Consider the following 15,253-nt stretch of genomic DNA (forward strand, 5'->3'; position numbering starts at 1 on the left):
TGGGGGACAGACATGAAAAGGCAGGTCTGACCTGCACTGTCAGATATCCATGTTCACAGAGTCTTAATGCAGCACTGAGATTGAAGCAGAGGACAAAGCACCTGTCTGCTGCAAAGTGGCTGCCAGCCCTTCTCCCTGGGACACGAGCTCAGCTCATGCCTTTGGGATGACAAAGGATGAGCATGGGAGAGAACAGGCTCCTGCTAGATTTGATCACAACAAATAATATACTGGGCTGTATTTTCCTTCTTCTTCCCATCCCGTCCTTGTTCCTCCCTTGCACTGAGCAGTGATTTCTCCATTCCTGATCCTCATTTCAGTTGTGGCACCTTTTTCCCATTTTCTATCCCTTGCCTTTCCTCTTGCTTTTTTTCCTGCTTTTTTTTTCTCTCTCCTTTTCCTCTTTTTTTCTACCTTTTCTAGTTTTACTTTCTCTTGCTTTACTCCAGACAGCATGGAATGGGATTCACAGCACCTGATTTAGGACATCTTCAGTGGCCACCTAAATTAGTTATCTGGTTTCTATTTATAGTCAAAAACCAGGAATCAGCACTTTTGGAGCACAGTTTATCTGTGCTATTTTAGATACTGACCTCTGAATGAAATCCATGCATCCATCCATGACTCCTTTCCCCTCTTTTGACTTCCTTTGCCCCTTCACATTCCTGATACACTCCTTGCATTCACTCTGCTCTCACTTCCCAGTAAGAAAGGTAAAGAGAATTTCAAATAACAATGTCATAAAACAGAAAGAAGGACAAGTTAGCTCCTGCAGTTCTATTTGGGGGAAAAGTGCTTCTGTTTAAGGTCAGCCTTTCATTTCCTGGCTCTAGGTAAAACCATCTCCAACGTGGAAGAGTCAGTCACCCTGGATAATGGAGGCTTCACTGCTCTGGAGCTCAACAGCAGACACCTGAACATCAAGAGCACCTTCTCAAAGAAAAATGGAACCAGGTAAAAAGCTGGGAATGCTGTGCTTTTGGAATGGCTTTTTTCCTAGCTTCAAGCAGTGTTAAACAGGCAAAAGGAAGAGACTGAAGAATCTAGGGAGGACTTTAATGCCCAAGTCTCTGCTTCAAGCTGTGATTCTGGCTTCTAAGCATGATTTCATTAATTCCAGGGAAATTACAACATCCCAAACATGCACCCTTTGCATTTCCTAGGTCTCCTCCTCGCCCAAGCCCAGGGGGGCTGCACTACTCTGATGAGGATATCTGCAACAAGTACAATGGGGCTGTGCTGACCGAGGGCTTGGGCCTCAATGAGAAGCCCCTGGAAGTGTCAGAGTCAGAGGTAAGGATTTCCCTCTGCCTCACGTTCCACAGACACTGCAGATTTTCATTTCCGTGCTGAATCCTGGCAAGTCTTTGGCGTCCCAGTCCCATACCTGCATCATGCTGTGTGGTCACTGTTTGTCTGTCTTGGGGATTTTGTTTGCATCACACCTTAAAATTAAAATATCAAAGGAAAGAATGACAAGCAGGACTCAGCCAGGGCAGATTCCAGGCCTGGCCTTGGCAGATACTCAGTTTTCCAGAGTCAGTAGAAAGATAAGTGTAACCAGTCAGACAGTGTGTGCTGACCTCTCTCGAAGGGGCTGCACATCCCCTTCTGCCTGTGGGCTGCAAACTTGGACCGCTTTTGGGAAAATACATACATGCTACAAACTAACCAGCTACTGTCTGGGGGAGGTTAAAGGTGAGATGTGCTTTGGATGCTGCACTGACTGGAGTGTGGGGTGTGGTTTGCAGTTTCAGAGCTACAGCAAACGCCACGATTCAGAAGAGTGGTCTGAGTGGTGACAGCCACTGCCTTGGTTACAGAGGGAGTGGGTGGGGAGTGAGTAACTTGCCAGGGAGCACATGGCCATGGCTGTGAGGGCCCAGCATTCAGCTCTGTGAACACGCCAGCCTTGCCTTTAGGCTGCTCCCCACGGAAGGTGGGTGTATGCCAGCCTGATCCATTTGGCAGGGTTCCATCTTGTGTCTCACATTCCCTGTAAGAGGGAAGAAAGCGCTTGTTGTCTGTGAAAGTCTAGCAGTGGCCAGGGGTGAATAGACAGACTTCAAAGGAGATCCAGAAAGGTAAATCTGTCTCTAAAATCAGATGCTGTCAGCTGAGATCCTGACGAATCAGAACTGACAGTGCAAGAAGCGAGCAGTGGGCCAAACCACGCCAAACCTGACCCTTTCAGCAAGAATAAATCACAAGCAGCAAGTAGTGAAAGAAGATGACAGTTTTCATCTGTAGCTTTTCTGCACCTGCAGCTACAGCTGCTTTTCCTGGCTACCTAGCTCTCACCTCCTGCTAATTACCACCGACAGCCTGCTGCTTTGTGCTGCCCTGTGGCCGACCCGTCATGCAGGCAGCTTTCCTTGGTGCAGCTCAAGCTGCTGTCTCTGCAATGCTCCAGCATTACCCTCCAGATTAAACCCACAGTGCTTTGGTCATGTCACTGTAACAGCCCAGCATTAAACCTGTCATTAAAACAGTTTGCTGAGCATGATCGTGAATTTAGCACTGGCACCTTTTGACATTAATTTCAATGTCCCGTGTGGTATTTCCTGGTAATGTGCAAAAGTCTCCTTGCAGGGTGTCATTATTGCCTCCTATATGCACTGTTTGTACAGCAGAGAAGGAAGTGATTTTGGAGGGCTTTTTCTCAGGCTATTGATATTGTTTATTTACTGTGTATTGCTGTCGAGCCTGAAGGTCTCAGTTGAGATTCTGGTGTTTTTGTGAATGTGGGTGTGCATGTGAATATGTGCACAAAATATGCCTCCTGTTTTTCCTTGGGGCTTGGATATGCAGCCCGTCTGTATAATGTCTTTGATGCTTGTTTTGGGTTTTTTTGTGGTGGGGAATGCTTTCAGTCATGAAATGTTAATATGCTCCCAGTAGAGGTAGCAGCAGGAGATGCTGCCTTTTGATCAGCCTGAAAATGCTGTTTATGTTGGCAGGTGCAGACAGGAGGTGAGGGTGGATTGGGGCAGAGGTGGGTATAGATGATTGACCACTCTCTTTTCAAGTGTTCCTGTACCTATTAGCTCTTCCTGTTTGTCTTTTATTTTCTTTTTGTTTCTGTTCTCAGATGAGATCTTAGTAGACAGGCTGTGTTTTCTGAGAGTTCCAGATTTTCCGTCTGTCTTAGCAGGCAGAAATGTTTGGCATTATATGAAGAGTTAAAGATATCTTTTCATGGAAGAGTTCTACCCAGGTTTGGTCCTCTGCAGCAGAGGGTCCTGATGCTGTTTTCCTCTAATACATCTGTGTGTGGATCTCAAATTCCACTTAATGTGATGCACATCAGGGCAGGCAGGGCCAAAAGCTGTGCCTTTGCCTTCAATCCACTTGTCACCGTGTTAATGCTGAGTCTTACGCCTGTTGCCTGAGGTGTCAAGATTTTACATGGAAAAGAAGGAAGCTCACTGGCTGCAAGTCTCCTGGGGTTTACTGAACATGAAGAACTCTTGGGCTGACTGACTGCACTTAAAACACAGCTGCCTGGGAGCGTTCCTCCCAGCTCCCTCCTGGAGAGGGGAGCCACAGAGAAACAAAGAGGAAATCAAGTAGGACTCTTAATATTCATAAATCAAGTAGTGAACTTACTCCATGTCATGAAAGCCAAGTACTGTTGATGAGGTTAAAGAAGTTTAATTGGCAGGTACGGAGCAGGAGACTGCTATGAGTGTAAATTCTAAATGATTAATAATAATAGTAGGCTTTTAGTTAATGAGTCAAGTGGACAAGGCTCTGGACAGATAATCTGAAAAAATTTGGTGTTCACCATGTAGAGAAATTTGATGATGTATCTGCAGTGTCATCCAGCTAAGGAAGAGCAGGGAGGAGAGGCAGGGCTGGTGCATGTTTGTGTGTTCTCTCCTTGCGGTCTCCCAAAAACTCCTTCCAGGCGAAAATACTCTCACAGGTTGCACACGTTATCAGTCAGTGCTGGATGCTCTGGTCTTCCCGCTGCTCTCTGCAGTCTGACTGGCTTTGGCTTTCTCAGCTCTGTAATTAATTTCCACTTAACACTTCACAGAGATAGGGTTCAACTTGTTTCCAGTAAAGCTCTCCAGTGATTTTGACAAGTTGGGCACTATGTGGAAACCAGCTGCAGGTGACACATAAAGTAAGAGTGGGTCCCCATGTCCAGGGAAATATTTTGCACACTGGGTTACTTTGTTTCTTTTATAGCACATTCATTTTGGGCCAACAAAAAAAAAAAAATCCTGCTGCCTTCAACATTTTTAGAAGTAATCTTACAAAGTTGTTTCTTTTGTAGTCACTTAAAGAAAAGATAACTGGAACTATTATCAGATATATTATGAAATTTCCCACTGACTAAGCCAGCCAGCTCTGGTGGCTGAGCTTCCTCTGAGCAGCACTTGTGCATTTTGTGCTATCAAAAATATACCTAAATAGCCTCTCATTTTCTGTATTTGTTGTTTCGTAGGCATCCATGCACCTTTGGTTGACAGTCTGTAATGTCACCACACACCCAATCACGCTCCAGCCTATGGAGGTTTCCAAGGTAACACAGCCGCAGTCGCAGGGAAAGGAGAAAACTGAAAACAAAGCAAAAAGCCCTGCAGCATTTCTATTTACTCAATAGTTTAAAAACCACTAAAGAGTAATCCTCTAGTATAAGCTGTCTGTATTGTCATGCTAAACAGGTTTATCTTACTTCTCCTTGATTTTCATCGGGGCTGTGGAATGCCAGTTTAGAGAATTCCTTGCTGATTAAGGGTGGTTATTGGAGTCTTGCTGAGAGCAGACCTTAGGAGATACTTCAGAAACATGGACAAAATAGTCAGTTCCTGCCTGTTCTGAAAGAAACACAGAAAAAACATGTTGTATCAACACTAACAAGCAGGTTATCCTTTCCTGCACCAGTCCTAATGATGGTGGAAGGTTGAAGTTACTGCAGCTATATATGTTTCATGACAGTTCCTTCTGAAAGACACTGGCCTTATTTACACCAAATTAGTGTTCCCTTTCAGTTGGTATAATGGACTAATTAGAGGACAAATTATCAGCAAGTGGTATTGTTTTACCTTTCCTCTTTCAGTTCACGGCAAGTCTGAGTGTCACCGTATTTCAAACGGCAGAAGCTCATCTTAAAGTGTTCCTGGGATTTTTCCTCTTAATTATGTTGACTTCTGGCAATCTTGAAAGAACTTGGCTTAGGAACAGAAATTTTTGTGAGTGTTTTTTTGCTGGTGATGGACAGAGCTTAAGTGGCTGCATCAGTACTATTACACTTATAAAGTCATGTCACATTCTTCTGGATACAGCTTCTTTGCATTTCTCCTTAGGGCTTCCAGCCTTTCAGTTGGCTTTATGATCCTCTCTGTCTGTGGGGACATCAGGAAGACTCATAAAGAGCCACTAGAAGTTTGTGGGGCTTTTTTTCCCCTCATGCTTATGCCACCTCAGCTCTGCTGTGATTCCTCTTCTGCAGGGCTCTGTTTCCTTGGGAGGTGGCTGAGTGTGTCCGAGTCAGTAAAAGTGATGGTGGATTGGGGAGGGCAGTGCCTCATGCCTTTGATGGAGAGAGCACATCCATGGTAGCTGGAGGAGTTCACACCTCTAGGTGCTGCTTCTGGTGAGTGATCCATAACCTGGATGCTCAGGATGCAGAGACTTTTCTTCCACATCATCCCTCAGCTTCCCAGGCATTTACCTTAAAATTACACTATGGACATGCAGCATAATGTTTGGAGACTGATACAGAGTGCAGTAACTTGTTTTCTGCTGAGTACAGAGGGAAGCAGAGTCTGGGGATCTTTTGGTGAAGTTGGCTGTGTCTGCAGCCAAAGACCAGCCTCGCTGAGCTCCTGCTGCCGGGCCCTGCCATGCTGCCACATCTGCAGCCATCCATGGCAGTTCTGTTGGAGCCCCTTGCAAAAACAGACAGGGCAGCGCTGGCAGGATGTTCCTTGCAGCAGTGCCAAGACTCTGGAGCTGCTCTCTGCACCCACTGGCTGTGAAGTGGTCCAAATCTGGGGGTATTCCAGGAAAGCTGCAAAAACCACCTGTTCAGGAAGGTCTTTGGAGGGATTCGGGTGTTGGCTTCTCAAGCCTGGCAGCTGGTGCAAAGGAGTGTTTTTCTAGGAGATAGGCTTGCTGTGTTCCTTCTGGAATAATTATTAATGCTGGTAGGGCTTTGTTGTATTAGTAATTACTTGTCAAGGCACCTGAAGCTTTTCATTCTTAAAAATCAAACAGTGCATAATTCCTAAAGAGCCAAAACCTGGGTAATAGTGGAAGTTTTGCAAAGCTGTAAAGAGCTGCTTTGCTCACTTTTGGAAAGCCCTGGGAAAAATTTCTCAGCTCCGTCCATCACCCTCTGTGCTGGAAAATGGGCACGGAATAGTATTGAAGCAGCTACCTAAGCAAAGAAGTGGGATGATGGATGCTGTGCCCTTTTCAAACGATGGTTCACAAGGCATTTGAGGATTGTTCTTCAGAGACCATTAAAAAGGAGCTTTAGAGGAGGAGAGACAAGTTTTGTGGCAGGCAGGATCAAGAAGGATGTGTGTTTGCTGGGTGGTGTCATAGATCAGAACCACACCAACCTTTTGAAACTAATTGCAGAAACGAACAGTGACAAGCTGCACTTACCTGTCTTGTGTGTCGTAGGCAGCTCCTACTTTGATATTTAATTGCCTTTAGAATTGGCTGTGCAGATTGTTGAGGGGGGGACGGAAAGGAGTAAAGGCTTTTGCATGGTCTAACCAGAGATTTTGAGGGTAGGCATGAGATCTGGAAATGCCTGGGTAAATGCATGCTGGATGGGATGGGGCTGTTACTGGTGGGAACATTAGTGGGAACAGAAGGAAAATGTGCGCTGAGATTCCATGGCCGAGGCTTTGCTGTGGTCTCTGCGCTCGGCAGAGATGTACAAGCCCTCTGTGATTCCTCCAGCTGCATCCCAGCAGCAGCACTTCAGAGGAGGGGCAGATGCACGGAGCTTATCTGGTTACATCTCAATAGAGCTCCCGCTCGATATTGATGGGAGCTTTGAAGCTATCCAGCCACCGTGCATAAATGTTTCAGGGGTAGGATCCTCTCTGAGCACAGAGCTGAGTCTGACTCATCCCAAGAAAGCAGCCCCTCCTGCCTGACAGCTCTTCTTTCCCAGATTTCACATTCTCTTTCTTCTGTCGCCGCTGGTTGTGTACCTTGTACCACCAGTAATCAGCTGGAACATGCAGATGGAGTTATTTGCCTGTAAAAAAAGTCTGATTTTACTGAACTCCCTCCCAGTTATATAATTAATTTTCAATACTTAATAGGGCTTGCAAGCCACACCCAGTGTCCTGTGCAAGTGGCCTGGGCTGGCCATCCCAAACATCAGCCTGTCTAACCAGAGTGCTTGTGTGGAAGACATTCCTGCTGTCCTTGCATCGGAAGAGAGATACTCAGTTGTAATTGCAATATTTCTGATTGTGATTGAAAGCCGTTGGTTTCGCTGTGACATCTCTACACTTCCCTGCATCTTGTGCCCAAGCAGGAGCTCCTGGCTGCCCCTGCACCGTTCTGCAGGGAACTAGAAGGGATTTCTGTCACTTATCATCAGGGGACTCTCTAGCAGCAAAGTCTGGCTAAAGCAGAGCACAGTGCTTATCCACAGCCCTGCTTGTAGCACACTTGGACTGCCATCCCTCTCACCTTAACATTACAGCTTTAGTCAGCTGGTGATGCTAAACTTGCCTCTCATTTCTTTGGAGCAGCACAGGCTAAAAAAATCATCGATGCTAATGACCGATTATTTAATTGTATTTTTCCTGCTGCCCCAGGTCACTGACTCAGATTACGAGGACGAGTTGCCCAAGCACTCCTTTGTGAACCATTACATGAGCGACCCCACCTACTACAACTCGTGGAAGCGGCAGCAGAAAGGGGTGAAGCAGCACCCGGCGTCCTACAGATACGAGGAGTGCACGGCCAGCGAGACAGAACCCTATTTCCAGACTGTCATCACGACACAGAGCTCAGGAGGGGTGTACACCCCAACGGGACAGCCCGCGCCCGGCTCCCGGACTCCAGTGACAGGATTCTCCTCCTTTGTCTGAGGCGGGGCTGGGGACACGGCGGGACAGCCGCAGTGACCGCGTGTGCGTGGCCGGGGCGCTGAACTGTGGGGGACCTCTCGATCAGGGTAGAAATGGATGGGAACACACCTGAGGCTGGGTTGGTGTTTTGGTTTGGTTGTTTTTTGTTTTTTTTTTCTTTATGAAGACAATCAACTCTATAAAAACACGGAGCTGAACTAGCTGAACCTTTGTTTAAGAAAAAAAAAAGAAAAAAAAGGAATTCTGAACAGTGATGATTTTAACCACTTGTGAATAGTAGGGGTTTTTTAACCGCTTTTTGTAACACTGCTTCAGGAAGCAGCTCCCATGCCCCTCTCCTTCCCTCTTTCTTTCTCTCCCCTCCTCCTGTCCCACCGCTCCCAAACAAGCAGGTGAATTCCCTAGATGCAACGAGTGACTTTGTGATGTGAAGAGAAAACATAAAACCTCCCAGGCTCCTTTTTCTGCCTTTTCCTCTACTCTTTTTTTTTTTCTTTTTTTTTCTTTTTAATTTTTCTCTGTCATCAAGGTCAAGTAGAAAAACAGATAAGGGACACATTTTTAGGTGAAAAGCAGACGCCTCCTCTCTCCTCACCACTCCACACATTAGGAGCACTGGCTGATCCACGTAGGTTCAGATGTGTCACTGTGTCTGCTCTAAACTCACTGCTGGTGTATTTACATGGGATTACTGACCTGCTTTTCTTTCTTCTTCAAATGGGACCTGCTGCATTCTTTAAATATTCCAACTCCAGGGCCTTTGGAAGAGGAGATGGCTCAAAAGAGTGCTGTAGGCAGTGGTGGGTGAAGCAAGTGGGAAGAATTCAGATGTCAGGTCAGTTTATTTCTGGTGTGGCTCTAATGCTTCTTGTGGACTGCGTGTACTGTTTGAATCAGTCATTTTTTAAAAGTCAAAGGACACAACCCAGAAAGCCAGAGGAATTTTTCAATTAAAATTGTAGTGACAACCTAGAGAGTTTGCTAATTGATGAGGGTTTTGATCATCAGAGTTACCATGCCCTGCCAACAGAAGTTGAGCATCCTTTCTCACCCAGACTCTGCAGTTCTGCTTACTGGTCTGTAAAAAAGTACACAGTGGCAGGGTTTGTTTGATTTTATTTTTTTACTACAAAAACACACCACACAGACTGGGTGAGTTTTGGTGTCCACAGGTGCCTTTTATTGATTCTTCAGCTTCATATCTGGGAGAAGCAAAAAAGTGTCTCCAAATAAAGCTAACCAGGTTTTTCAGGCATTGGGATCGTGAATTACCTTGTGCACGTTTACAGCCTGCTTTGTGCACTTGAAACTACAGCCTTTGGAAGGAAAAGAGGAGGTTTTTAGGTTATTTTCCATCCTTTTGTACAGCTCACTTTTTGTTTTCTTCTTTTCTATCCTTTTTCTGAGTCTGTCATGTTTAGCAGCAAGTTGTTTACTCACAAGGAAGTTGTCAGGCGTTGAAAGAATCCAAGTCCAGCCCTTGGACGCAGCAACAGTCCTGGGTCACCAGGCTTTTTATCATGAGTTTAAAAGGTGATTTTGGAAGTAGGAGAGTCCTTGCCACTCCAGGATCTGGCATTTCCTTCCAGGTGGATAAGCCAGGAAAATTGGTGCTTGCTAATGTCCTGTCAAGGCTCATGTGGGCATTGTTACTATAGGAAACTGTCCCTGTCCTCTCAAGGGATGTGGGACATCTGCGGCAGGGGGAGGTGGTGTCTTCAGAGCAGGTTGTTGAAACCAGCCCGCCCAAGGGGCCTCGCTAGGAGTGTCCTGGTGGCACCTCACCAAAAGAGCTGAGGTCCAAGGGCCAGCTCAGCCTTGCTGCCACCTTTCAGTGCCTCTGGGACAGGGCAGACGATCTCAGAACTGCTTTTACTCTTGGGCACTGCCTCTGAGCGCTGCTGCTCTTGGTGCATGCAGACTCTACATAGCCTTGGCACTGGATTGCTGTTCCTCTCCAAAGGTTCCAGGAAGAAAAAGTTCAAAACCAAAAACTCCAGTGGGTGTGTTTAAGGGCTTTTGAGTTTGGGATAATGATCTGCAGCTCATTAGATGGCAAGGGAGACACAAAGACACGGCTGAGCCAGAATGCTGTGAGTCATCCCCCTCTCTGCACCTGGGTAGGATGTGTGTGGGATGGAGAAGGGGCTCCAAAGAGGATGACTTGGAGTGTGCTGTGAAGAGGAATGCAAAGCAAACAAAAAACCCACTGCCTTCTGTGCACTTTGACTGTTCTCTTAAGCCATATGGACTTTGCTTTAATTACTGAACTGCCAAAATTTATTTTCAGTATGAGTTTTTTGTTTCTAAGACAAAATTATCTACGTGACTTTCTGATTTGTTTTCCTTTTCCTTTGTCATTTCCTGCATCAGATTACATATTTTCAACACATTGTTTTTATACATTTGACATAGCAATGCAATTGCTCTTGGAATTTTAATGGCACTTATCCAAGAGGTGTAAGAGGTAATGCTGCAGGAGGAGCCCTTCAAGGACCACTTAGGACTTTAGGGATGTAAATTAGTAGGAAGTAGACAGAACACTGAAAACTCTGCTCCAAAGGAAAGCATAGTGTGAGTAACTCCATATCTCCTGAATATTGCCAGATCTCGATTGGTGTAAGGTGCAGTTACTCCCTGGGGCTGATCTGATACCACACTGAGCAAAAACAACCCCAAGAAAACCATGGGGAATAATGAAAATGGACTTCGTGGCCACTGGCTCCACTGAAGAACAACATGGGGAGCAGCACAATCTATACAAAGCAAGGAGAGACTGTTCCTTTTTTCTCAAAACCAGCTGCAACTAAAAAGCCTGAGCTTGCTGAGGACCTGCTGAGTTGGCTGTGTGGCTCTTTTCTTCTAACTGCTGCCAAAATAACAGGTTAGGTGTGATTCCTTTAGGACCTGTTGATCCCAACAAAGGTATTTCTGTTCCATTCTCATCCACACCGTTGTCACTCTTGGTTATGTTGTGTTCAGGAGTTGGCTTTTCTGACACGTGGGTTTATTTTCAATGGGCAGTTGCAGAGTGAGGAGTTACAGTGCCCTGCTCAGCCCTCAGCTGAGCACAAGATGTGTTTTCTGCTGTGCAGGATTCTGTGTAGCTCCATGTGTGATGCCTCCACCTTCTTGCTAACACACTCAACTTGTAAAATATGGTTAATATGTAGGTTTTATTTACGTCACGTATCAGGGAAATTGTTTTATCTGGAAGGAAGTACTCCATCAGTTAGGAAGAAAGCTCCATTTCATTGCTGCAATCTTTGGGAATTGCAGCCTTGAAATACAACTTTTAAACATTACTTGTCATGTTACAGTAACTTCACCCATTGAGAAGTTCCATTTCCATCTTCCTGTTTAGAATAGTCTTGAAAAATGAAGGCTTATGTTTAAAACGCCTTCTTAGGATATTTTATTTTTATTTATTTATTTCCCTTCCCCTGTTTCTCAGGTCTCTTGGTGACTGTTACTGAAAAATAAAAGCAGCATCATGAAGTGACCAAGGGAGAAATTTCAGGGAATGGTTTAATAGGAGCTTGTTTTTCATGCAATAGCCATAACAATATCCAGTCTCCTGCAGGTAAAAGTGCCCAAGTCTTCACCCCCTGCCAGGGCTGAGGTGACACCAGCCACCACTGTCAGCGATGCTCCCAGCACCAAACCTCAGGTTGTCCCTGTCATAAATCATGTGAAAAAGTGCACACACAAAAGGAGCTGTGCTGTTCCAACCCACTGCGAGTGGAGCATTTTATCCCCCCCAAAATCCATGTCATGTGGTGTGTCCCCACCATGGCCCACACCCTTGGGTGGAATATTTTCTATTCCCGCCTTTTAATGCTCTGATGTTTGGGCAGGGCCAGTGCTGTGCAGGTACAAATGGCAGTGGTGACAAGGGACAGGAGGGGGCACTCCCTTGCTTTCATCAGCGACAGTCTCTTTACTCCCTACCCTGGGAGTCACTCATGAGGAATGCCTTAATGGGGAAAGGTGAAAGCACGAAGGGTTTCATCAGCATTTACTAAAGGAATCACACTTTGGCCAGCGATCCTACTTTTGGGAGCAGTTGGCATGACTGGAGAGAAGAAAGAAAAACACACATAAAAGAAACTAATCTATTACCCAAAAGGATTTTTTTCCCCCCTCTTCATTTTGAGTGTTAAAGCCAGTGATGTTTTGCAGATGGGCCAAGATCTCATTTTTCCTCCTCATACCAAGGTCTCTGCCAGAAGCTGCTGTAGCAATTGTTTAGACTAAATATCTAGACATCGGGATGCATTTATTATCCTTGCCATTGCTTCCCTCAAGAAATCCATTGGGTCATCCAAAGATTATCAAATCTGCTTTCCAAAAGGGGAGGAGAAGAGGTATCTTTATACATACAGAGCACTGGTGTCTTCTTCCACTCACTGCTTTCAGATAAACAGGGCAACTTGTTGAAGAAAAATCCTTTTAGGAAAGGAATTTATCGGAAACTTTAAAAGAAAGCAAACCACCACATAAGAAAGATAACCTCTGGCAGAGGCATTAGAAATCTTGAAGTCTAGAAGCCTGTGATGTGTAAGACTGACCATGATGCCAAGACCTCGTGTTCTTACTGATCTCCTGTTTCTGTAGCTGCCAGAAGGGCACACGCAATGAGGGGTGATGTTTGGAGAGGAAGAACCACAGAGCTGCTGGGACATGGGCAGGTTGTACTGCAGACAGCTTTACTCAGCCTGGGGTTCCTGCTAGTTCAGTCACATTCCTTAGCTAGTTTTTATAGGTTGTTGCCAGCACGTGTGGAATCCACACATTATCAAGGTGTTCCTAGATGCTACGAGGTTACCGGAGGTGGGGAAAGGTTTGTTGGTGTGGTGTTCAGACAAAGCCACACATGTGGTGACGTGGTTGTACAAAACCCATTGAAACCTCCTTAGGGAAAGCCAGCCTTGAATTAGGAGCACGTTCACCCCAAGACTGAACATGATGGGCCTGAAAAGGCTCCACCTGACAAGTCATAGAATCCCAGAATGGTTTGGGTTGGAAGAGAACTTAAAGATCACCTTGTTTGAACCCCCCTGCTACGGGCAGGGACACATTCCACTAGACCAGGTTGCTGCAAGCCCCACCCAGCCTGGCCTTGACCACTTTCAGTCTCTTCTGTTCTTTGTATTTCTGTGCTACTTTTGTCCTCCCCCAGCCTCCCAGACAAAGGAAGCTGCCTTGCACTTTGTGCAGGTGTAGAGCTTGCTGCGCCCGAAAGCAGAGAGCCACAATGGATAAGCACACACATGACACCTGGGACAGGTGAGATATGTTTGAACAAGGAGTGAAGTACCTTTAGCACTTGAGATTCAGGCTCTGACTCAGAATTTTATCTTCTCAAAGCTGCCACTTGCCCACTTTAAATGGCCTTGGGGCCTCAAGACTTGACAGGAAATTCATTATTTCAATGCTGTTTGATCACTGTGCACTTTCTTGGGGCTTGAATCACTGGATACAGAGACAGGAGTGGGGTTACAGAGCTTTATATCAAGGTGTTTTCCCATTTGTGTCCAACTCTCTAGATCTGGGAATTTCTGTTGCCACAGAATGGTGGCGTTCTGCAGGTGGGAAGTGCCACCAGGGCTCCCCCTTGGATGTCATTACGCCCCTGGGCCGTGCTGGGGCCTGTCACAGTACAGTGGGAGCTCTCAGGTAGCAGAAAGGTGCAAGAACCCCATATTCTGGTGAGTTTGTAGCTGGTCACTTTGCCTCTCTTGGGCTGGAGTCTGTCCTCTGATTTGGTATCTGCTGTCAGCTTAGGGGTAGGACCACCTCGCACAGCTGTGTCTGAGTTACCCTTCAGTGTACTCTGGTTATCAGATCATTGCTTTTAATTCAGTGTCTCCTTGGAGATTTGCCCTGGATTTTTGTTCCACACCTCTTGTTAGCCTCACCTTCACCACTCCACTATTTTATACGAGAAAGTTACTTCTTCTTTTGCAAACTTGCTTCTGATTAAAAGAACCCTTTTTGAAATACCTGTGTCCTTGGTACATTTGTTCTGTGGAAGGGAAAAAGAGTATTTTTCCAGACTCTTCTGTTGCAGAAGTTTCTGGGTGCCTTGCCAGTGTGCTCACGAGTTAATAGCTCAGGACAGTGAGAATGTAACACAGACTGAAATTCCTCACTGTTTGCTCTGGACTGTAAAATCTTAGAACCCCTGCTGCTTCTCAGTGAAGCTGACACTCTCAAAGAGTTTCCACACAAAATTTGATCAGTCTTAAATATTTTATTATTTTGCAGCAGTAAACTTCCTCAGATCCTTAGTACGGGGGAGTCAAAACCCACTCAGAAACAAAAACCCATGGGGCCAACATTTTTATGCCTTCGTCCCTTTCCCAGTAGTGTTGTAGCAGCCATTAATCAGTTCCCACAAATGTGCAGATGTTGGGGAGGCAGAACCAGATCCCAGCTGGGGGAAATCAGGGCAGCTCTGTTACCCCAGGGGGGTTGGTTGTGCTTTTCACCCACTGAGCACCTGGTCTAGAGAAGTAAACTAAACACAGTCAGGTCAGCTACAGCTCTGGTGGGAGAAATGAGGGCAAGAAATCAATGTTTTCCAAGTGGGAGAAGGGAAGAAAAAAAAATAGTCAAACGATGAAGGAAAGAACTCATATTCTCCTGCTCCTGAAAAGGATATTATAAATAATGCAGTGTTGTATAAATACAGGCAGCCCTTTGCAGCTGGGAGCTTGTAATAACCCAGAGGTATCACTGTACCCATTTTGAAGATGAAAATCCTCCCGCCACAGCATTTCGTGAACGAGACATTATCTTGCAAAATTGCCATAAGGTGCAGAATTGCTTTTTTGAGCCCATTTGGCTCCAAAGTGTACCATCCTCCAGCTTCCAGCCCTTACTCTTCTCAGGACATGTTTCCCCCACACATGTTTTAGTGACTAGGGTTGGAGCACGGACGTAAACATGGGAGTGGATGGGAAATCTGCCACAGTATTTGTAGCCTAAACAATACCAGAGAAAACAGACTGGCTTCCCGCCCTGCCCTGAACAGCACAAGCAGTGGCTTGACTGAATCAAGTAATCTGGGCTTTCATTACTGATCCTTTTCCTGCTATTTGTCTCTTTTGTTCCCCCTTTTTCCCTCTACACTTTTGCTCCAGGGTTATTTATTTTTCTCCTTGCTC

General features: G+C 45.7%; 1 protein-coding gene across 7 annotated transcripts in view; it reads left to right on the plus strand.

Moving 5' to 3' along the window:
• SDK1 (sidekick cell adhesion molecule 1) overlaps window positions 1-14,086 on the plus strand; it is a 387,822-nt gene extending 373,736 nt beyond the window's left edge. For all 7 annotated transcript variants that reach the window (XM_039560133.1, XM_039560134.1, XM_039560135.1 and 4 more), the window contains 3 exons: window positions 834-954; window positions 1,164-1,293; window positions 7,806-14,086. In XM_039560133.1, coding sequence (XP_039416067.1) covers window positions 834-954; window positions 1,164-1,293; window positions 7,806-8,081 — 527 coding nt within the window. In that variant the 3' untranslated portion in view covers window positions 8,082-14,086. The remainder of the gene's footprint in view (window positions 1-833; window positions 955-1,163; window positions 1,294-7,805) is intronic.
• Window positions 14,087-15,253: the final 1,167 nt, after the last annotated feature.

Source organism: Corvus cornix, chromosome 14, assembly GCF_000738735.6.
Source record: "Corvus cornix cornix isolate S_Up_H32 chromosome 14, ASM73873v5, whole genome shotgun sequence".
Lineage (NCBI taxonomy): Eukaryota > Metazoa > Chordata > Aves > Passeriformes > Corvidae > Corvus > Corvus cornix.